This window comes from Sceloporus occidentalis, unplaced genomic scaffold (assembly GCF_023333645.1).
Source record: "Sceloporus occidentalis isolate IW3139 unplaced genomic scaffold, rSceOcc1.0.p SCAF_352, whole genome shotgun sequence".
In the NCBI taxonomy this organism is placed as follows: domain Eukaryota; kingdom Metazoa; phylum Chordata; class Lepidosauria; order Squamata; family Phrynosomatidae; genus Sceloporus; species Sceloporus occidentalis.
Window position 1 is genome coordinate 355,912 of NW_028317332.1, and position 19,224 is coordinate 375,135.

A 19,224-nucleotide genomic window follows, 5' to 3' on the forward strand; every position below is an offset into this window, starting at 1 on the left:
CCTAGAATTCCTTTAGAATTCATTTTTTTTTATAAAAAAACAAATATGTCAACGCGAGAATGCGAGATCCCACCGGTCTCCTGATCCGTATCTTCACACGGAATTATCGCCCCTTCTTATACAAATAAATGCAACAAAAAATACGTTTCTCAATTTGCTTTCAAATTTTCAGCAGACGCTGCAATTCTTGTACAGTTGGAGTATAATGTAAGAGAAACACACGAGGATCTACAGCAAACCATTTTGTTAGGACCTCGACTTGCATGAGTAGCACACTTGGACATTCTAATAACCGGATGTTGGTGTGAACGAGTGAGCGCAGACAGAAGTTCGGCAAGGTCCATGGCATTGCATGCTGTTAATGAGAACCCCCCTGGTCCTACCCTTTCAAACTAAACCAGTAAGAATGGAGCTATTGTAGAGGTGGTTGGTTGAGGTGATGGGTTCCACCACCTGGATGGACTTCTTGTTGACGCACATGAGCTGCAGTATAGCTAATAGCGATGCTTAGAATGCCATCTATTTGGTGTCTCCCCCATTTTCCATCAACATGGTCATGAAATCCCGGTTACATTGTATCTTAAGGTTCTTCAGAGCTCTCTGTCTACATGTATTTTATTTCAAGAACATAAAGCAAGAAACTATTAAAAATATAGAGTCACCAAAGGGTATGCCGGGGAAGACGTTTCTGTGCCAGGCGTTCAGTGGTGGCCTGCAGCTCAACTTCAACGACCGGCCACCACAGAGGACATTCCTGTCCTGGGAGGCTACCCCAGTGTTACATGTGAGTCGGGTCGCGATTGGGTCTCCCAAAACGTTTGGTGAGCACTACATGCGTGGCTGTTTTATACCAATGGCTTCAAGTGAATGGCGGCGCTATTTGGACGAGCAGCGAGTATGTAGATTACGTTCTCCTTCAAGAAAGTGTCCCAGCTCACCTGTCTGTAAAAAGAAAATCATTGAAGCTTTAGTCAAAGCGTGGAATATATTTGTATCGCTCCACGAGAGGTGGACTGGCTGGCTGCAGAATTTCACATACGTTTCATAGGCATACATTTATTCAGAGAGCATAACTGGACATGCGCAAAGACGCAGCGATGGCTGGGTAAGCGTTCCTCTGTTCCTAAGAAGGTACAAATCCGGACCCCTAGAGTCCCAACGCACAATGACCTGGTTACAAGAAAGATCTTTGATTTCCCAATCCGGCCTATTTATGCTATAGAAGCTGTGCACAGCCTCCAATAAGATACGGGACACTGTACTATGACATCATATCTTGGTGCTATGCTTCTTAAAGGCGTGTAGCGCCTTTTGTTGTACAAGGGGTGGCAATCACGGAGGGTCGGCCCCAAAAGAAAATAGGTCTGCAGAGCCCCCAAATTTAAGAAATGTATCTACTTTGGACTACATTTAGGACCAAATGTAGGAACATTGCCAAGACTCCAATCACAGCTTGTTTCAGCCTGTCTGACCCCAACAAAACTAACATCTTCTAATTAACTGGCCACCATCCAGAAAATGTTTGAGAGGGGAGCGACAGCCCAGTTACAGCTGCCAAACAAATGAACCTTAACGGATTTCGGAGGCTTTGCCGTTTGATTCATTGGGGGCCCTCCTCTTATTGGAGATTGGTCCAATATAAAGTTTGGAAGAACCCAAATGCTCAAGTCTGCTACTCAGGCCTAAGCTAGGAAGGCGTAGGATGACACCGTGATGGAGGCAGTGGATTTTTCACTTGACGCAGATCTTTATGACCATCTCTGGTCGTTGAGTAGCTCGCATAATACAAAGTGCAGGGATATGATGTCATATCTCACCTATCTGTCCCATGTGAACTGCCTGAAGATCGCAAGGCAGACCCGTGGCAGAGGTGGCATGTTTCCTGCCCCTTTACCCCTGATAAGATATATGGCTTACTTCACAGGGTGGAGAATGCCACAGCTTGATGTCATGATATGATATCATATCCCAGACCCGCCACACTGCAAGTCCTTGACCACCAATGGTGAGGCAAGGACAGGGCCTTGAGTTTCTACTGTCCTGGAGCATTAAAAGTTTCCTGCATTCCCTCCGGGGCACCTAATCTCAGGATTTATTATGTATTGTTTTATATAGCGCCATCATATTCTGTAGTGCTGTACAATGGGAAACTATATATATATATAAAGCTGTGATTTTAATGTTTCACACATCCACATCATGGAGTATTTTTTTACCACTATCCCCGCTGTAGTCTTATTTCGCGATGTGAAAATGATTATATATCGTTACATTTACGGCTTCTCCTCGCTTGCCACGTCTGGCATCGATTCGGCTTCGAACGTCTAATTTCCGTCAAACACATTTTTATTATCTGTATAATTTAGCAGCAGAAGGTCTTTAAAGGTTGCCGCGTACAATAGTCGGCGAAGGCTCGGGCGGGCGATACGACTCCGCACGGTAATTTCAGTCCAAACGCCAGAAGTGAATCTGAATGTAAAGTTACGGCTGGATAGAGGGGAGAGTGACACATCTGCAAACGCACTCTCCTTCCACGCAGGGTGCACCCCGCCCCCAGCACGGAGGGTCCATCCCCATCGTGGGGTTATCTCAAAATATATATATATCAATAAGTAATGGCTGAAAAATGAAGCAAAGAGGGTCTATTCACTAAACTGCGAGTGCTTGTCAGCTGGCAGGAGGGGCAGTGGATTTTTCATCTGACATAGTTAGACGTCCGTTCCGCCTACATGTCTTTTTATCTTAGCAGAGGATGGGGGGAGAGGGTGGATTATACCCCCAACAAGGATTATGTAATTACGCTCCACCTTCCAGGAGGTGGAGGAGGCAACTGTGGTCCCCCTTGTTAATGGGGGGGGGGTCCGGGGTACTCCTGGATTATTTTTATTACTAATATACACATACACTACCATTCAAAAGTTTGGGGTCACTAAGCTGTCTTTATGGAAAAAATTACATTTCTGGCTGTAACATAATTACAAAAGGGTTTCTAACCATCAACTATCCTTCTAAACTTAAACTTGGAACAGCGAACACCACGTGCCATGGGAACCCAGGAGTGATGGGAGTGATAAAGGGCCGTTGGGACACAGGAGTGATGGGAGTGATAAAGGGCCTCTGTGCGCCTATGAAGAGATTCCATTTAAAATCAGCCGTTTCCAGCTACAATAGTCATTTACAGCATTAACCCCGTCTGCGCTGGATTTCTGATCCATTTCATGTTATTTTAATTGACTTTTCTTTTCTTTCAAAACGACCCCAAACTATTGTGTATAAATATATATATTTATTTATTTAGCAGGGCTGGGCAGTGATTTTGGAAGTTATAGGCAAGGGCATGCAAGTACACATTAAATTCTCATGGGGAGGAATGATGATGATGGGGAGAGATATGAATATGGTGATTGGGGGATAATGATTGTGGTGGGGGATGGGAATGAATTATTGTGCGGATGGGTATGATCATGCTCAGCGGCAGCTCGACACTTACGCATACACACACACGCACCCACTCTAACACCTTTCATGTATGTTTCATTTTCCTCACTATATTAGCCTTTACCACTTCTGATGGGAGGCTGTTCCATTTATCTCCAATTCTAAACATTATACTCCTGTAGGAGAAACCTCTTATGTTTCTCACCTTGTCCTGTAATGCTCACAAGTCCCATATATCAGCGCTGTGGAATCTTCTGGCGCTTTATAAATAAATGTAAAGTAATGTAATATATCAGCGCGTTACTCCACACGCATGGGACGGAGACGTTCCTTTCACTGCAATAAACCTCTAAGAACATTTGATGAGTTGTCTTTACCGGCACCTACCTGCCTTCCTCTGGCTCTCTGTTCAAAGTGCTCTTTTCCTGGCTTTTCCCGCTGGTGCTACTGGCCGGGCTGCTCTCCGACATCGGTCCAACATGGCTGATGCTATTCCGAGAACAAGGAGGAGAAACAATGTATGAGAATTGTTACATTGTTACAGAGAATTGTTACAGAGTAAGTAAGCGTAAACGACGTAGTACGTGAAATCTTCAGTTCCTCGATGTTCCTTCATATTCGTTATAATATACTTTTTGTTTAATATAAATAAAGGATAATAATAATAAATAATAATAAAAAAAAATAATAATAACAAAAATAATATAAATAAAAATAATAATAAAAAATAATATAAATAATATTCATATAATAATCTGGAGTCGCTGTCAGTCATGTGATATTTTCCCGGCTCAAACACCACACCGAGCTGATGCTTTATGGCGATGCTAATGAAGTCCGTTCCTCCATAGACTGTTTGGTAGATTGGGTGAAGATAATAGGATTATGTATTTATTCTTTTGCTGTCGCCCCGTTAGAAAATGCCCCTAACAGCCCCAGGGCTGGAAGGAGCGGACGGCTTGTTTGTCGGAAGGAAATGTCATTTTTATTGGCATTTCCAATGCGAACGCTGCAGGGAAATAGAACGGGAATCTTAAATTGGTTCTCTGTAAGTGAATTGCTTGAGTTTGTGGAGCGATTACAGCTGGAATAATGAAGGGATTTTTAAACGAAATGACAGGTGGGGAGCAGGGTCAGCCTTTTATTGGAATCTAACAAAGGATCGCGTGGAAATTACGTCTTTCCGGAGATGTGGCGGTTTAATGCGGCCTGTTTTTTATTATTTTATGATAATAATCTAATTATTAGAAACGCGCGCGTTAATGGTTTTCTGACACCAGCGATGTCGTGCTGAATTAATGCGGGATGACTTATTCGCACCTGCTAAAAGCAGCGGGTTTTTGAGAAGGAGAACGTGTGAGATCATCCCCCAAATTCCCGGCACCCTCCCAGCGGCAGCGATGCTAACATGCGCAGGGTGTGAAATGTGCAGCCCCGGCAGCGGTGTTAATTTGTGCGGAGGCTTTTAGTGATAAATCTGCTGGTTTTAGCTCTGGATCCGCACCGGGGAAACATTTAACGTAATACACGGGAGGCTCTGGGGTGAAAAACGCCACAAGAAGGGCAGAGGTGGGTAGAGAGGTGGTTGGGGCTTTTTTGTGACCTTGTACCCTATTGCTATCTATACACATTATCGGGGCTTTTAGGGCTGTAGAACCCTGCGATCCCCTCATACCCAGCAAACATTCTGACCTCCTAGAAAAGAGGGGCATCAGGGGAGGAAAGGGGGACTGGTGGTGAATAGGTGGAACAGCAGCTTTAGGAGGAAAGACAAGACCCTGTTCTGATCTGCCTTCTCTTGTCGGCGGTTGCGGTCACTGACCTGACGTTACATGAGGCTGTCTCTTTGGACTGTTTGCGGAACCAGCCGTGTTGCGCTCTCCTGCACTCGCACGCTCCGATCAGCTTGTCACTGTCTTGGTCCAGCGATAAGAAGGTTGCTCGCGCTCTCTCGCTCTCTTTGGCCGTAAGCAGTCGCAGCAAAGAGTTCTGTGGACGACAGACACGGGTTGGATGCCGCCCGGTGCGGAGCTCGGGACCAAATACTTTTATAAAGCGTTTTAACGCCGTCTGAGAACGAGGAGGTTTATTTACTAAGACGGGAGGACAGCGGAACCATCTCCCTGACCTCACTGGGGTGTCTGAAGGCCTGACCCCCAGGGAGCTTCTCCTGCAGGAAGGGCAGGGCCGGCCCCGTATAATGTATAGCAGAAACACGTAAACGAGACAAAAATGTTTCGGACAAATTTTGCATTTGGTTTTTGGTCCATTTATTTTGTTTCCTGCCCTTTCTGTTCGGACCAAATTCGGACGGCTTTTCACATTCGGAAACTTAATTTGTTTTCAGTCACCCTCATTCACTCTCTCACACTCACTCACACTATCACTCAATGTCTCTGTAACTTCTCCTGTTACCGCTTCCTTGTCGCTGTCTCCTTGCCCCGCAGTTCGGCTTCTTCTCTTTCCTCTTTTTGTTCTCCCCATGACTTCTTTCTTCTTCTCTTTCCTCGTCTTGTTCTTCCCATGACTTCTTTCTTCTTCTCTTTCCTCGTCTTGTTCTTCCCATGACTTCTTTCTTCTTCTCTTTCCCCGTCTTGTTCTTCCCATGTCTTCTTTCTTCTTCCGTTTCTCCGTGGACCAGGCCTCCCGGAGCTCTTCCGCAAAATGAAAACCCTCCCCGGCCAAAAACTCTGGGCAACCCCAGTCCCCCCAAATCCGCCTTCATTATTCTGACTTCTACAACAGCGTGCTTTGCGAAAAGTCTAAAGTATAGCTTATGATGGGAGAGTCTGCGATGGCTTCTTACTGATTTAACTATACATTATCCAGGGGCCAGTCTCTGCCCTTCCTGCAGGAGACGCTCTCTGCGGTCGGCCCTTCATATCCACAGCAATGTTGGTGATCTGCGATGGCAAACTTAGTGAATAAACCTGACGTGACGCATCGTTTAGAAGGGATTGTGAAATAACGAAACTATATGCGCGAATGGGACCTTATTTCACGCATCGCTGGCCCGTTGCCCCATGTCTGTAGCCAATCACCTCTCAGAAACCTCTCAGAAACCGCGGTCCATTGATTCCCCCAGAAGAAGACCTTTTAGAATGGTCTTGTTATGTTGCCGTTGGTATTCATGGAGGACGGCGCCGGCTCGTTTCCCCGTCAAGCGTCTGATTTTAACACCTACTGGCCTAATACTTCTTCATTCCTAAACGAACGCGCGTGAATTATTCATCACACATGGGCTGTTCTGACAAGGAGATAATTAGAAGATCCAATTATCCAGATTAAAGGTAGGTGAGGGTATACAATCTTGATTACGACTTAAATAATCTTCCTGCTCACTGACGGGGAAGTTTCCATGATGGGATAATAATGATAAAATGACATCATCAGATGATGGCAAATGTTACAGGAGAACTGTCTCCGTTGTGTCCAGACCGGAGGTGATTGGCAGCCCAGGAGCGGCCCTGATGACATCGGTGCGTGGGACGGCGAGATACAATGTTTCCAGCCGCCGGCCAACGCGCCGGAGCGGCAGATCGGGTGAGCATTAGTGATGTCACCACCGGGCTAATATATTCTTATGTCTACCCTTTGTACAGCGCCATGGAATCTGATGGTCCGACGCATCACGTGGTATGATGGTAAAAATGCCCCCTGTACGAAAAACCTAATTAATATAATAGAAACTACATATTTTTATAAAAAAAAATTCCTGCATGCCTTGATCAGCTGCTAACGCGAAGACTCCAATCACACGGCAAAGAGTGCTGACGCGACGACCCCCACTTCCAGCACAGCAGCAGGCAGCCGCACCGGGCTGCCCGCTCCATGTACCTTTCGGCAGCGGTCTGATTATAACTCATGTCAGTTTGAGAAGCTGCCGGTCAGTCACTGGCCAATCAGCTGCATTCTCTGCCATGTGAGTGGAGTCTCCATGCGTGAAGCTTCCAAACTTACAGCTCCAATGAGGCTCGCTGATGGTTAGGGTAGACTGCCCCGAGTGTGAGTCCCTTGCATCGCTGTTTTTTTATATCACACAATAATTTGTGAGGTCATTAAGGGGTTATAACCACTATTTTTATGAGAATCGTGAAGTGTGGGACGGAGAAGTTAAATTGTAGAGAGTTAGGAGCCCGCCTCCCGCCTGGTTGGTGCCATGCATGACCTCAGGTGTGTCAAGCGGGAGGTGGTGGGCACGGCGTTACTCACTTGTGAGCGCAGCTTCTGCAGCAGACAGATGGACTCGTGGGAGAGGAAGTCGGCCCACTCGATCTGACCTTTCTTCTCGGGGTCCATGGAGGAGAACTGGAAGGCGGCCTGCTCCTCCAGCTCGTCGCTCAGCTGCTTCTCCTGCAGGCGTCTGTTCACCAGGTGTTTGTAGTGGAGGAAGTCATCGAGCGTCAGCGGGCACTCTGTAAACCACCAGCACCAAAGGGGTTAAAATCTAACGACAGCCCGCTAGTAATCACTACAACTAAGTGAATGCATGACACAGCCTGGGGCATACGGGGAGGAAAAAGCCTTATCTGTACGGACGTGCATAACTGTCCTGACCCTGGGATTCATCAAATATAAGCCATTTAATAGCCCGTTCCTCGCTAATGCCGGCGGCCGAAGGGTTCTGATAATAACAGTCCTTATGGAGACCATGACTCGTCAGAAGGTAAACATATTCGGAAAGACGTCACCTGTTTTGAAGCAGGGATCAGTTTGCCCATTTGTCACTGTTCACTGTTTAGCCACAGGTTTGACAGTTGTACCCCTGCTTATACGCAGGTGTTTCCCCCAATCGTGCTTTTCAGTGGATCCCTGCTCATACACAGGTGTTTTCCAGGTGTCACGGAATGGGGTGTCTCGGAATGGGGTGTCACGGAATGTGATGTCACGGAATGGAGTGTCTCGGAATGGGGTGTGTCGGAATGAGGTGTCAGGGAATGTGATGTCACGGAATGTGGTGTCAGGGAATGTGATGTCACGGAATGTGGTGTCAGGGAATGTGATGTCACGGAATGTGATGTCACGGAATGTGATGTCACGGAATGTGATGTCACACAGCGGCTGCTGTGAATACGAGCCTCACCTGGGATGACCTTGCACTGGCTGAACGTCTCCATCAGGCTGTACATCTCCTCCTCCGTGAGCAGCAGGTTCACGTTATCCTGTGGGACAGAGAGAGGAATCGCCGTGATACCCGGAATAAAGCCCCCCGGCGAGAGTCACTCGGGGGATTCTTCACTGTCTCCCTGCCAAGGGTTTGTGGGATCGATCTCATCGTCTCTCCAACCTTTCCCTGATTCCCGCAGAGCTGAAATCTAACTCCAGTGCAGCGTGATAAGGGCTTTGTCTGCCACTCCAGTGCAGCGTGATAAGGGCTTTGTCTGCCACTCCAGTGCAGCGTGATAAATAAGGTTATTATTAAGGTTATTAGTAAGGTTATTATTAGTTATTATTATTAGTCCCTCGAGCTGCCAGAGACGAGATCCGTACAATCAGCCAATCAGCGGCTTCGCAGAGCATTCGATAAAAGACAATTCTCAGCAAAACGTAACACAATATTTAAGTGCTGATAAAATAAATATATAAAACTATAGATATGAAGTCTGTTGAGTCATTAAGGACGAACTCTAAATGTCGCTTTTTATTCAGCCCCCTTTGGGACTCAAATCCCTACAGCCCTCTTTCCTCCCTTGCTGCCCCTTATTCCTCCCCTGTGGCCCTCTTTTCTCCCCTGATGCACTTCTCCCCCTGATGCCCCTCTTTCCTCCCAATACATTTTTTCCTCCCCTGATGCCCCTCTTTTCTAGCAGGTCAGAATGTTTGCTGGGTATGAGGGAATCAGAAAGTTCTACAGCCCTAAAAGCCCCGCCCCAGACACACCCCCAAAACAAAAGTGCCCCTCCCTGGGGGCGGAGGACGCGGTGCCCCCACGGGTCACGCAGACATAGAGCCGATATATTTTTGTATACTCTGTGCTTTTCTTACTGTATTTGCTGATTTAACCCCGATCGGCAGGCGCAATAAAAACGTATTTTACAACCCGCTGTCTGGTTTATAATCCTCGCAGCAGCAGCCGCGGAACTGATCCCGCCGGGGGCCGGAGGGGCCGCTTTCATCTGCCCTAATCCTTAAACAGCCCATTCAACAAACACCACTGGCTTATTCCTCCTCCGGGAATCCATTCAGCGGCAGTGACAGGGTTAGTAGGACCGCATCTTCTACGCGATATAACACGGAGGGTCCGCAGGCGCGTTCACATTTAACCCTCTGAGCAGTCGCCAGGCATGTTTAATACCCTCACTGTATTACCCTCTACCACCAATGATGGGAGGCTGTTCCACGTATCTACCACCATATCAGTAACGTAATGAATAAGCGCATGAGTCTGAGTAACAATGACCTAAAGGTTAGGAATTCTCCTCTAAATGCTGTTTTGATCTTTAAAAAAGGGATTTCCACCCCAGAAGGTCATTGCAGTTTATTATAGACGCGGAAGCCGCTCGCGGATCCGGATTGGTCGCTCGCTCGCTCGGCTCATTCCCCCGTTTACTGAAAATCCTCATTACTTTGAGCTTTTTCATTTATTCCATTGCTCTTCCGATGCCCCCCCCCCCCCCCCGGGCTCCAGCCATATAATATTGGCCTCGTTCCTTCGCGGCCGGTAACATCGACTCGGTTTATGCGCTAATGAGATATTAATGATGAGATTCCTCTGCGTGCGCGATCACGTGACCGTCTCGGGCTGCGCGCTTTGACTGTAATCCGACTCCAGCTGGATGAGATTCCCCCAGACGCATTTTCATTTTCAAATTAAAAAATATATATATATATATAAAAAAATATGAAAAATATAAATATAAAAATATATATATATTTAGATTTTAAAATACAAAAAAAAAATTCTCTCAAATAGTCTTCTGACGGCTCCCATAGATACCGAGGGTTTTATGTAACGGAAGAGCCGTCAAGATTTGGATAATAAATTATCTTAAATAAATAAAATCTCTATTCATTTATTTCCGTTATTCCTGTAAAACGCTTTCAGTTTCCTTTAAGTGATGACATCATAATGCATCTTTTTGCTTTCGAGAATCTGCGATTAACTGGATAATGGAGCTAGATAGGAATCGTGTCTGCGTTTCCACGGTAACATTTACACCCCGTGGAATAAGTGAAAAAGTGTGAGGTTTGTGTTCCATCTGTCAAAAACAAGTATTATTAGTACGGCTCTATGGCCGCGGCGTATGAAGTCCCTCGAAGAATTACGAAAAAATGGGGCTTTTCCCTGCTTTCGAGAATTTTTTTTTTTTTTTACAGTTTTTGAGTTAAAACACCAGAGGAAAAGGTAAAATCTGCATTGTCACCAGAGCTCTAGAGAGGAACCATCGCCTGTCCGAGATTTCAGGAGGTGGTCGCCGGGCAACGAAAATCCGTAACGGACAGGAAAGAGTCCTAAAACCGTGGTCTAGAAACGGTCTAATATTTTCTGACAGAAACCGAAAGAAATAAAGGAGAAAGTAAAGATGTCTTTTCATCCGTCGCGCTCTCTAAATGAGCGGATCCGGAGACTCTGGAAATATTAACCCTTTCATAGACAGCTGCGTTGCCCAAATACCGGTCGTCATGGAAACCTTGACGTGCAATTATTTAAAGATACAACAGATACAAAAAGTAGCGATGAAGCAACAAGTTTCCTCTCTCTCTCTCTCTCGCTCTATCGCCTTCTCTCTCACTCTTTTTCAGCCTCTCCCTCTCTCACCCTCTTCTCTGAACTTCTCGGCCCCTCAAAGGCCACCTGAATCCAGACGTCGCAGAGAGTCTGGATGAGTCAGTGAAAAACCCAGCAAGATGGAGATGTTACCAGATTAAGGGATCCCAAAATGTACGCCTCGGGGGAGGGAAGAGCGATAGGAGACGGGAGAGATAGAGAGAGGGCATGGGAGAGAGATGGGGAGAGAAGAGAGAGAGGGGATGGGAGAGACAAGAGAGAGAGGGGATGGGAGAGAGATGGGGAGAGAAGAGAGAGAGGGGATGGGAGAGACAAGAGAGAGAGGGGATGGGAGAGAGATGGGGAGAGAAGAGAGAGAGAGGGGATGGGAGAGACAAGAGAGAGAGGGGATGGGAGAGAGATGGGGAGAGAAGAGAGAGAGGGGATGGGAGAGACAAGAGAGAGATGGGGAGAGAAGAGAGAGAGAGGGGATGGGAGAGACAAGAGAGAGAGGGGATGGGAGAGAGATGGGGAGAGAAGAGAGAGAGGGGATGGGAGAGAGATGGGGAGAGAAGAGAGAGAGAGGGGATGGGAGAGACAAGAGAGAGAGGGGATGGGAGAGAGATGGGGAGAGAAGAGAGAGAGAGAGAGAGAGAGAGAGAGAGAGGGGATGGGAGAGAGATGGGGAGAGAAGACATAGAAAGCGGATGAGAGAGAGAGATGGGGAGAGAATAGAGACGGATGCATGGATGGATAGAGAGAGAAAAACATAAAGGAATTCAGCAATTTAACAACGTACAGGAGGGAAGTTTATTTCAAAGGGGGAGAAAAGATCAGAGGCTGAGGTGAAATGGAGGGAAGTTTTACTTTACAGAGAGGGTGGTAGATAAGTGGAACAGCCTCCCAGCAGAAGTGGTAGAGGGTAATACAGTGAGAGTATTAAACATGCATGGGATAGACATCCGGCTCCTGAATCTAAGACGAGACCAGCGAATGGGGCTGAACGGTTGGATGGGTAGTTTTTTTAATAGATGCATTTAATGCTTTATATATTATTAGAAGGTGATGACCGGTAATCTGTGTTATAATAACTATTTCATTGCCAGGCTGGTACCCAGGCTCTGATTGTCAGCTCTGCGTCTCAGCGCCGTTGACTGACGGGATGGTAATGCATGCTGGTCCTGGATTTCTCCGCTGACTTCACGGGAGATGAAAGCCGAGCGGTGTCACCGCGGGCGAGAGATAATTACACGCGGCGAGCCTTTAGAAACATGCGCCACCACACTTCAAAGAGAACCCGGCTCAGTGATGTTCCATCTCCTTTAACCCTTCGCTTCAAACCCATTCCTGCTAATCGGGCATCTGGAATGGAGATATCGCCGTCTATCTCTTTCCGGTCGCACGCATCTCCCTGTTGTTTAATTTTGTTGGTTACATTAGTGCTAATCGTTCCTTTACTGAGAGGGTGGTAGATAAGTGGAACAGCTTCCCAGCAGAAGTGGTAGAGGGTAATACAGTGAGGGTATTAAACATGCATGGGACAGACATACGGCTCCTGAATCTAAGACGAGACCAACGACTGATTAAGGTTGGAGTCGTTACAGCAGGAGAAACGGGCGACTAGACGGGGGCCGGATAGGTCCTATAAATCTGCCCCCCCTCTGCTCTCAGCGCCTGCACCGGTTGGCAGAACATTTCTTGCGCCATCAATTTCTGATCTGCCGTGAATGTGTCTTTTTCTCAGGATATGTCGCCGATACTTTGTTTCACGTTCCTCCTGCACTTATATCCTCGGCCCCCCCCCCCCGTGTGTCTGGCATCGACAGATTGTATTATGCATCCGGTTATACATTATTATTATTATTATGTTATATATAGCGCCATCATATTCCGTAGCGCTGTACAATGGGTGTAGTATATAACGGCGGCCCTGCGGACGGCCCTGCGGACAGGAGCTTACTGCTGCCAAGTGACTCACAGAAGCTCTTATTTCCATTTAAAAGCCTCATTTCTTCGTTTATGTTGAAGACGCTGAATCCTTTCAGAAGTTTTTTCTCTGATTTTTTTTCTTTGTGTCAATCAGCCTTCCTCTAACATCTTTACCAAAAAGAGAAGGGAAGGAGAAGACGGGAAAGGGAAGAGGAAAAAGGGGAAACGGGGGGGAATAATATACGAGATGGAGGGGAAGAGAAGAGGGTGAATGGGAATGGATAGGTATAGAGAAAGGGGGGAAAGAGGTGAGAGAAAAAGGAGAGGAGGAAGAGGAAAAGAAGGGAAGGTTTGGGGGAATAAAAGGGATGAAAGGATAAATATAAAGGGGGGGGGTGGAGGAGAAATGGAGGAAAAGGGGAAGGAATGATATCTTCATTGTGGCGAGATACTGAAGGAGATCCCTGACCTTGTTGCAGGTAAAAGCTCTCTGTGGGGGGTGAATGCCCCCCCCCCAAAGCTACTGTAACATTTCCTGGCAGGTTTTTAAAAGCCTGACCAATCATGTCTTCCGATGCAAACAACGCCCCCCCCTCCTTCCATCACAACGTATGCAATTTAGCGCGGGATGCGCAGATTCCGTTCAGCCCGGGGCCCGTCTGCGCGTCTGCCCTCCGGCCCCCGGCAACGATTATCCCGTCCCTCGTCAGCACAGACAACGCGCCATTTACCCACCCGCCAACTTTATCTGGGGCTGAATACCAATTAAGATCATCCATGCCGGGGAACTAAAAGCAGACATCTTCTTACTTACAGAGCGAGGGCAAAGAATGCCGGACTAAACTATCCGCCACCATGCTACATATAGAGACTATCGGCCCCATCCGGCCCCCGTCTAGTCGCCCGTTTCTCCTGCTGTAACGACTCGAACCGTAATCAGTCGTTGGTCTCGTCTTAGACCCAGTCCCTGCCTCTAGAACGAAGCGATCTGGGCCGTTACACATGCGCCGGGGGCATTAGGTGGTCTCATTAATCTCTGTACCTGGTGGGCTAGCGAGGGGCATATCGTGCCGGAGGGCAGCAGGTGCAGGGAGGGGGACAGAAGCTTCTCTGCCCCAACTGCCCTACAGGGCTATCAGGTTCCATGTAGCACCAACGCTTAATACCCTGTTACCCCTAGGGCAGGCTGCGCCGAGTGGGCTCCGCAGATTCGTTCCGCCTGGCACTACACATCCTTAAAACGAGTGGATCGACGGGATATGACATCATATATACGGACATCCAGTAGTTAGGGCGACAGCATGGAAGGGGCTTCCGGTGGAGATGTCCCAGGCTGGGATAAATCTCAACAGAGACTTTTCCAGAAAAATTCCAGATATTTGTTTTTTCACCAACTTCATATAGAAACCGAAATCCAAAACCCCCCAATCTGGGATCCGACGTCAAATGTCGCAAGAAACTCGCCCCTCCCCCTCAAACGTCTTCTCCAACTTCTCTGTCACAAAGCGACCCCCCCCGAAGTCGCCAAAGACACAGCGAGACCGCAATGTACGGCACGAAATCTCACTTCTTCACCTACAGAGTAATTTCATCTCCGTTCCCCTCCGTCCTCCACCTCCTCCTCTCTGCGGCTGATCAGTTCTCCACTGAAGCACAAAGATTCCCAGAAAGCCTTTTCTTTAAACATTTATCGTCCCAGGTGTTTCAGGGGCGGAAATAGTCAGAAATCACAGCTTTATTACTCTCCCTGAACATAACCCCCCAGCGCTGTATATACAGTAATATAACCCCCCAGCGCTGTATATACAGTAATATAACCCCCCAGCGCTGTATATACAGTAATATAACCCCCAGCGCTGTATATACAGTAATATAACCCCCCAGCGCTGTATATACAGTAATATAACCCCCCAGCGCTGTATACAGTAATATAACCCCCCAGCGCTGTATATACAGTAATATAACCCCCAGCGCTGTATATACAGTAATACCCCCTCCAGCGCTGTGTATACAGTAATATAACCCCCCAGCGCTGTATATACAGTAATATAACCCCCAGCGCTGTATATACAGTAATATAACCCCCCAGCGCTGTATATACAGTAATATAACCCCCCAGCGCTGTATACAGTAATATAACCCCCCAGCGCTGTATATACAGTAATATAACCCCCCAGCGCTGTATATACAGTAATACCCCCTCCAGCGCTGTGTATACAGTAATACCCCCTCCAGCGCTGTGTATACAGTAATACCCCCTCCAGCGCTGTATATACAGTAATATAACCCCCAACGCTGTATATACAGTAATACCCCCTCCAGCGCTGTATATACAGTAATATAACCCCCCAGCGCTGTATATACAGTAATACCCCCTCCAGCGCTGTATATACAGTAATATAACCCCCAACGCTGTATATACAGTAATACCCCCTCCAGCGCTGTATATACAGTAATATAACCCCCCAGCGCTGTATATACAGTAATACCCCCCCAGCACTGTATACAGTAATATAACCCCCCAGCGCTGTATACAGTAATATAACCCCTAACGCTGTATACAGTAATATAACCCCCAAGCACTGTATACAGTCATATACAGTGAAAGCCCCGTACACTGAATAGCTCAGTTTGATTATAATACTTCAGTGAAGCGGATAACGGGATAGAATCACATTAGCTGTTGAGGTGAAATCAGATAAATCGCAAATTATAGGGAACGTTCCGTAAACCCACCGAGGATCTGCTTCCAGGTAAAGGAGACCGACGTGGAAAAATCAGCAGTGCACGAAAAATAAAGTACGTGAAATAAAGAAAGGGAAGAAAAAGTGAAATGAAGGAAAAAGTGAAATGAAGGAAAAAGTGAAATGAAGGAAAAAGTGAAATGAAGGAAAAAGTGAAATGAAGGAAAAAGTGAAATGAAGGCGCTTGATTTCCCAGCAAACTCTATAGTTTGGGTTTCATTGGAAAGAAGTCGAGGGTTTTTTTTTTTTAGGCGTAATGATAACTTTTATATCATCAATAATTCACAATTCGTTTAACCAATAAAGTATAAGAATACAAAAAATATGGAGTTTCCGCCCCGGACTGCAGGTTTCCTAGGGGGCATTTTGGTAAATATATAAAGTTTCCCGCTGATTTGCCCCCCGGGGTCTGGAACATCATGTCAGGCGAGGTCATGCGGTGTGTTTCGGTTGCGAGGACATGCAAAGGTCCGGCCTGGCGGGGCGGCTCGGACGTCACTTACACAGTAGTAGCAGCTCCAGCCGGTCTCCGTATGGGCCATCTCAGTCACCTCCAGGCCGTTGTCGTTGCGCAGGTAGCCCATGCGCCGGAGGCAGCCGTCGTGAAACACCCGGGAGCAGATTCGGCACGGGTACAGGCTCTCCGCAGTCCAGACCTCGCAGATCTCACACATCTCATCGTTGGTGATCTGCAGGGGAGAGAAAACGGAGCCCCCAATAAACACCGAGAATCCCACCTGGTCTGCCAGGGGCAGTAGTAGTAGTAGCCCCTACCACCTCTGGCTGGAGGCTGCTCCTGAGAAGTGTCCCTGCGCAGGAACATCAGTCCCTCTGGTGACTTTTAGGGCCGTATGATACCCTCATACCTAAGAAACATTCTGGAAAAGAGGGGCATCGGGGGAGGAAACGAGGAGGCAGGGATTTGAGGGACTGCCACTCCTATACAGGGACTGATGGTAGGTATGGCTATACATTACACAGGGCCAGCTTGGCGCATCGCGCACTTCACCCCCCCCATAAATAATTGAGTATTATTGCTTCTCGTATCATCAGCCGCGATGATTTAAATGGAGGAACAAACTTTCAGTCTCCGTTACATTTGATTCCATTATGGATTTTTCCGGCCCGTAACCGCTAAGTGCAGGGCCATGGATTGTATACGTGGAGCGGGAGGGAAGCGCGGTGTTTAATGTTACGGGACCCCCGGCGTTTGGCGTTAATGCTCCACAAAGCATTTGCGGTGACGCGGCGGGATATATCGGCCCTGCGCGTCTCGGACATAAAGAAGTTTGGATATTGGTTAGAAATGCCCGGAAACGAAAGCAAAAAGTTCTTTCTGCGCAACTATTTGTGATGATGTAGTAAAGCGCATCTGTGATTTTTTCCCCAAAAGTAATGAGAGGAAAGTTAATGGGGAGGAATAACCGTGCAGATCTAGAACGGTCTCCGGACGGTCTCCGCAATTGGTGAGGGTAGTGGAGTTCATAATATTATGTAACACATGAAATATTTATATATATATATATCAATCGGTTAAAAGTGTGGTCCTGAAAAAATTCACATTCGTTATGACATCACAAGCACTCACATGATGTAAACATCACGTAAATGGCCATAAATCGCTACTTTCTGCCTGTTTTATGAATATGACTGAAAATTTTCTCAAAGCTAAAAAGAAAGCTGTCCAAAAAAAACAGAAAAAAAACTCTCAGAAAGTCACATTTCTGCCGACGGGTTGTTTTTTTTCCGCCCCGAGCGATTAACACCCGGCATTGTGTTAAAGGACAAACATACAATTATATGCGTTTAAGGACAATGGGAAAGGGCACCTGCGGGTTGGCCCTTCTCCTCTCGAAGCTATAATACACCATTCTCATGGATATCATCGCCAGTAATCCGCATTAATGCTTAATGCTACTGACAGCGGGGGGGAAAAGGCACTCTGGTTACCATGGCGACCAGAAGATTGGGGGGGGGGAATCGGACCACACCGCTCTGTCTTCGGTTTTTGTAAAGAATTCTTATCGCTCCTCGGCTGGCGTGCGGGAAGCGGTATTTAAACATTATTTTATTACCGGGGGGGTGCTTTATTACAGAGGGCTGGGGTGCACAAAGAGTTAAAACCCCCAAACAACAGCAAATAAGGGAATTTTCCTCTTTTCAGTGAATAAATTGCATAATTTAGATATAAAGTGAGATTAAAAATAAACAAAAATATTTCCAATTAATTTTGACCACTTTCTGCTGATCCAGATTAGGCGGGGGGGGGGGGGCAGCTGCCATTTTGTTTTGAGAACGAAGGGCTAGTAAAGGAGAGAGGGTGGTAGATAAGTGGAGCAGCCTCCCAGCAGAAGTGGTAGAGGGTAATACAGTGAGGGGATTAAACATGCATGGGATAGACATACGGCTCCTGAATCTATGACGAGTTATTAAGGACGGATGACGGCCGCCGTACCTCATCGTGTTGTTGGAGGTCGATTTCTACGGGTTCGTCGTCGTTGAGCGCTCGGGTCGGCCGGACGAAGGCAGGCGGGGTGAATCTGCTGCTTTTCTCGAACTCCTCCGGCTCGACGCCTCGTCCGTCCCGCAGCCTCTCCCAGGCCGCCCGGTTTATCGGGTTCTCCTGTCGCGGTTGGGACTGGCACGGGGAGGCCTCGTTAGACCCGTCCTCATCGTTCTCCTCTTCCACCACCTGGTCCGAATCGTCACACTTGGTGCCCTTGGCGATGGCGCCCTCAGACCTCCTTTTGTTCGGGGGCCGTTTCTCCAGCCCGTCCTTAAACGCAGACACCGCGATGCTGACCTTCTGCACCTGCTCCACCGTCTGCCTCTTCGACATCAGAACCCCCATCCCGCTAGAACGGGAAAAAAATATATAAAAAACTTTATTATTCAGGAGACACAAAGTATTAAGCTTAAAAAGTCATTCCGTTTAAAAAGTCGTCTTATCACCATAGCAACATGTCGCAGTCAGTGGTGCCTATGGCGATAGGATCCCCACCACTAGAATTACTTGTTACGCATTTCCCTTTACCATCACTTTTTTGGTTCTCCCTGAGCAGGAAGTAGCTGTGATATCTCAAAGGAAGTGAAGCGTGCTCATAAAAAAAGGCTTCCCCCGTCCCTCGTAAAAAAAAAAAATCAGTTAGTGGGCAGGTTGCCATAATTACCCCAAATTCACTCTATAACACCAAATACCACCCGCGCGGGAGTCATTTACTCCAAAATAAGTCAAATAATGATATATATTTATTAAAATTAACATCGATAACATATTTTCAGGCTTGATTTAGAAACCCTTAGATAAAAAAACTGAGCATTTAAGAGTCTTAAAGCCCTTTAACCCTTTCAGTTTCTGTAATGTGGGATATGCAAAATGTTAATAGCCCTCTTTCCTCCCCAATG

General features: G+C 47.0%; 1 protein-coding gene across 1 annotated transcript; it reads right to left on the bottom strand.

Moving 5' to 3' along the window:
• Window positions 1–845: 845 nt before the first annotated feature.
• Window positions 846–18,670, bottom strand: LOC149274002 (PHD finger protein 24-like). Its single transcript, XM_089505933.1, has 8 exons — window positions 18,275–18,670; window positions 16,323–16,508; window positions 8,522–8,600; window positions 7,651–7,853; window positions 5,261–5,427; window positions 4,759–4,761; window positions 3,826–3,927; window positions 846–942 (listed from the first exon to the last, which is right to left on the bottom strand). The coding sequence occupies exons 1-8, from the start codon at window positions 18,668–18,670 to the stop codon at window positions 846–848; spliced, it is 1,233 nt and encodes a 410-aa protein (XP_089362059.1).
• Between the last annotated feature and the right edge of the window lie 554 nt (window positions 18,671–19,224).

What these genes read in the sequence shown, in the direction of transcription:
- LOC149274002 (XM_089505933.1), bottom strand. Translation starts at nt 18,670, where the DNA reads ATGGGGGTTCTGATGTCGAAGAGGCAGACGGTGGAGCAGGTGCAGAAG. An exon ending in ACCTCCAACAACACGATGAG is followed by an intron (nt 16,509 to 18,274) that starts GTACGGCGGCCG and finishes TCTCCCCTGCAG; the next exon opens with ATCACCAACGATGAGATGTG. An exon ending in CCAGTGCAAGGTCATCCCAG is followed by an intron (nt 7,854 to 8,521) that starts GTGAGGCTCGTA and finishes GGTGGTTTACAG; the next exon opens with AGTGCCCGCTGACGCTCGAT.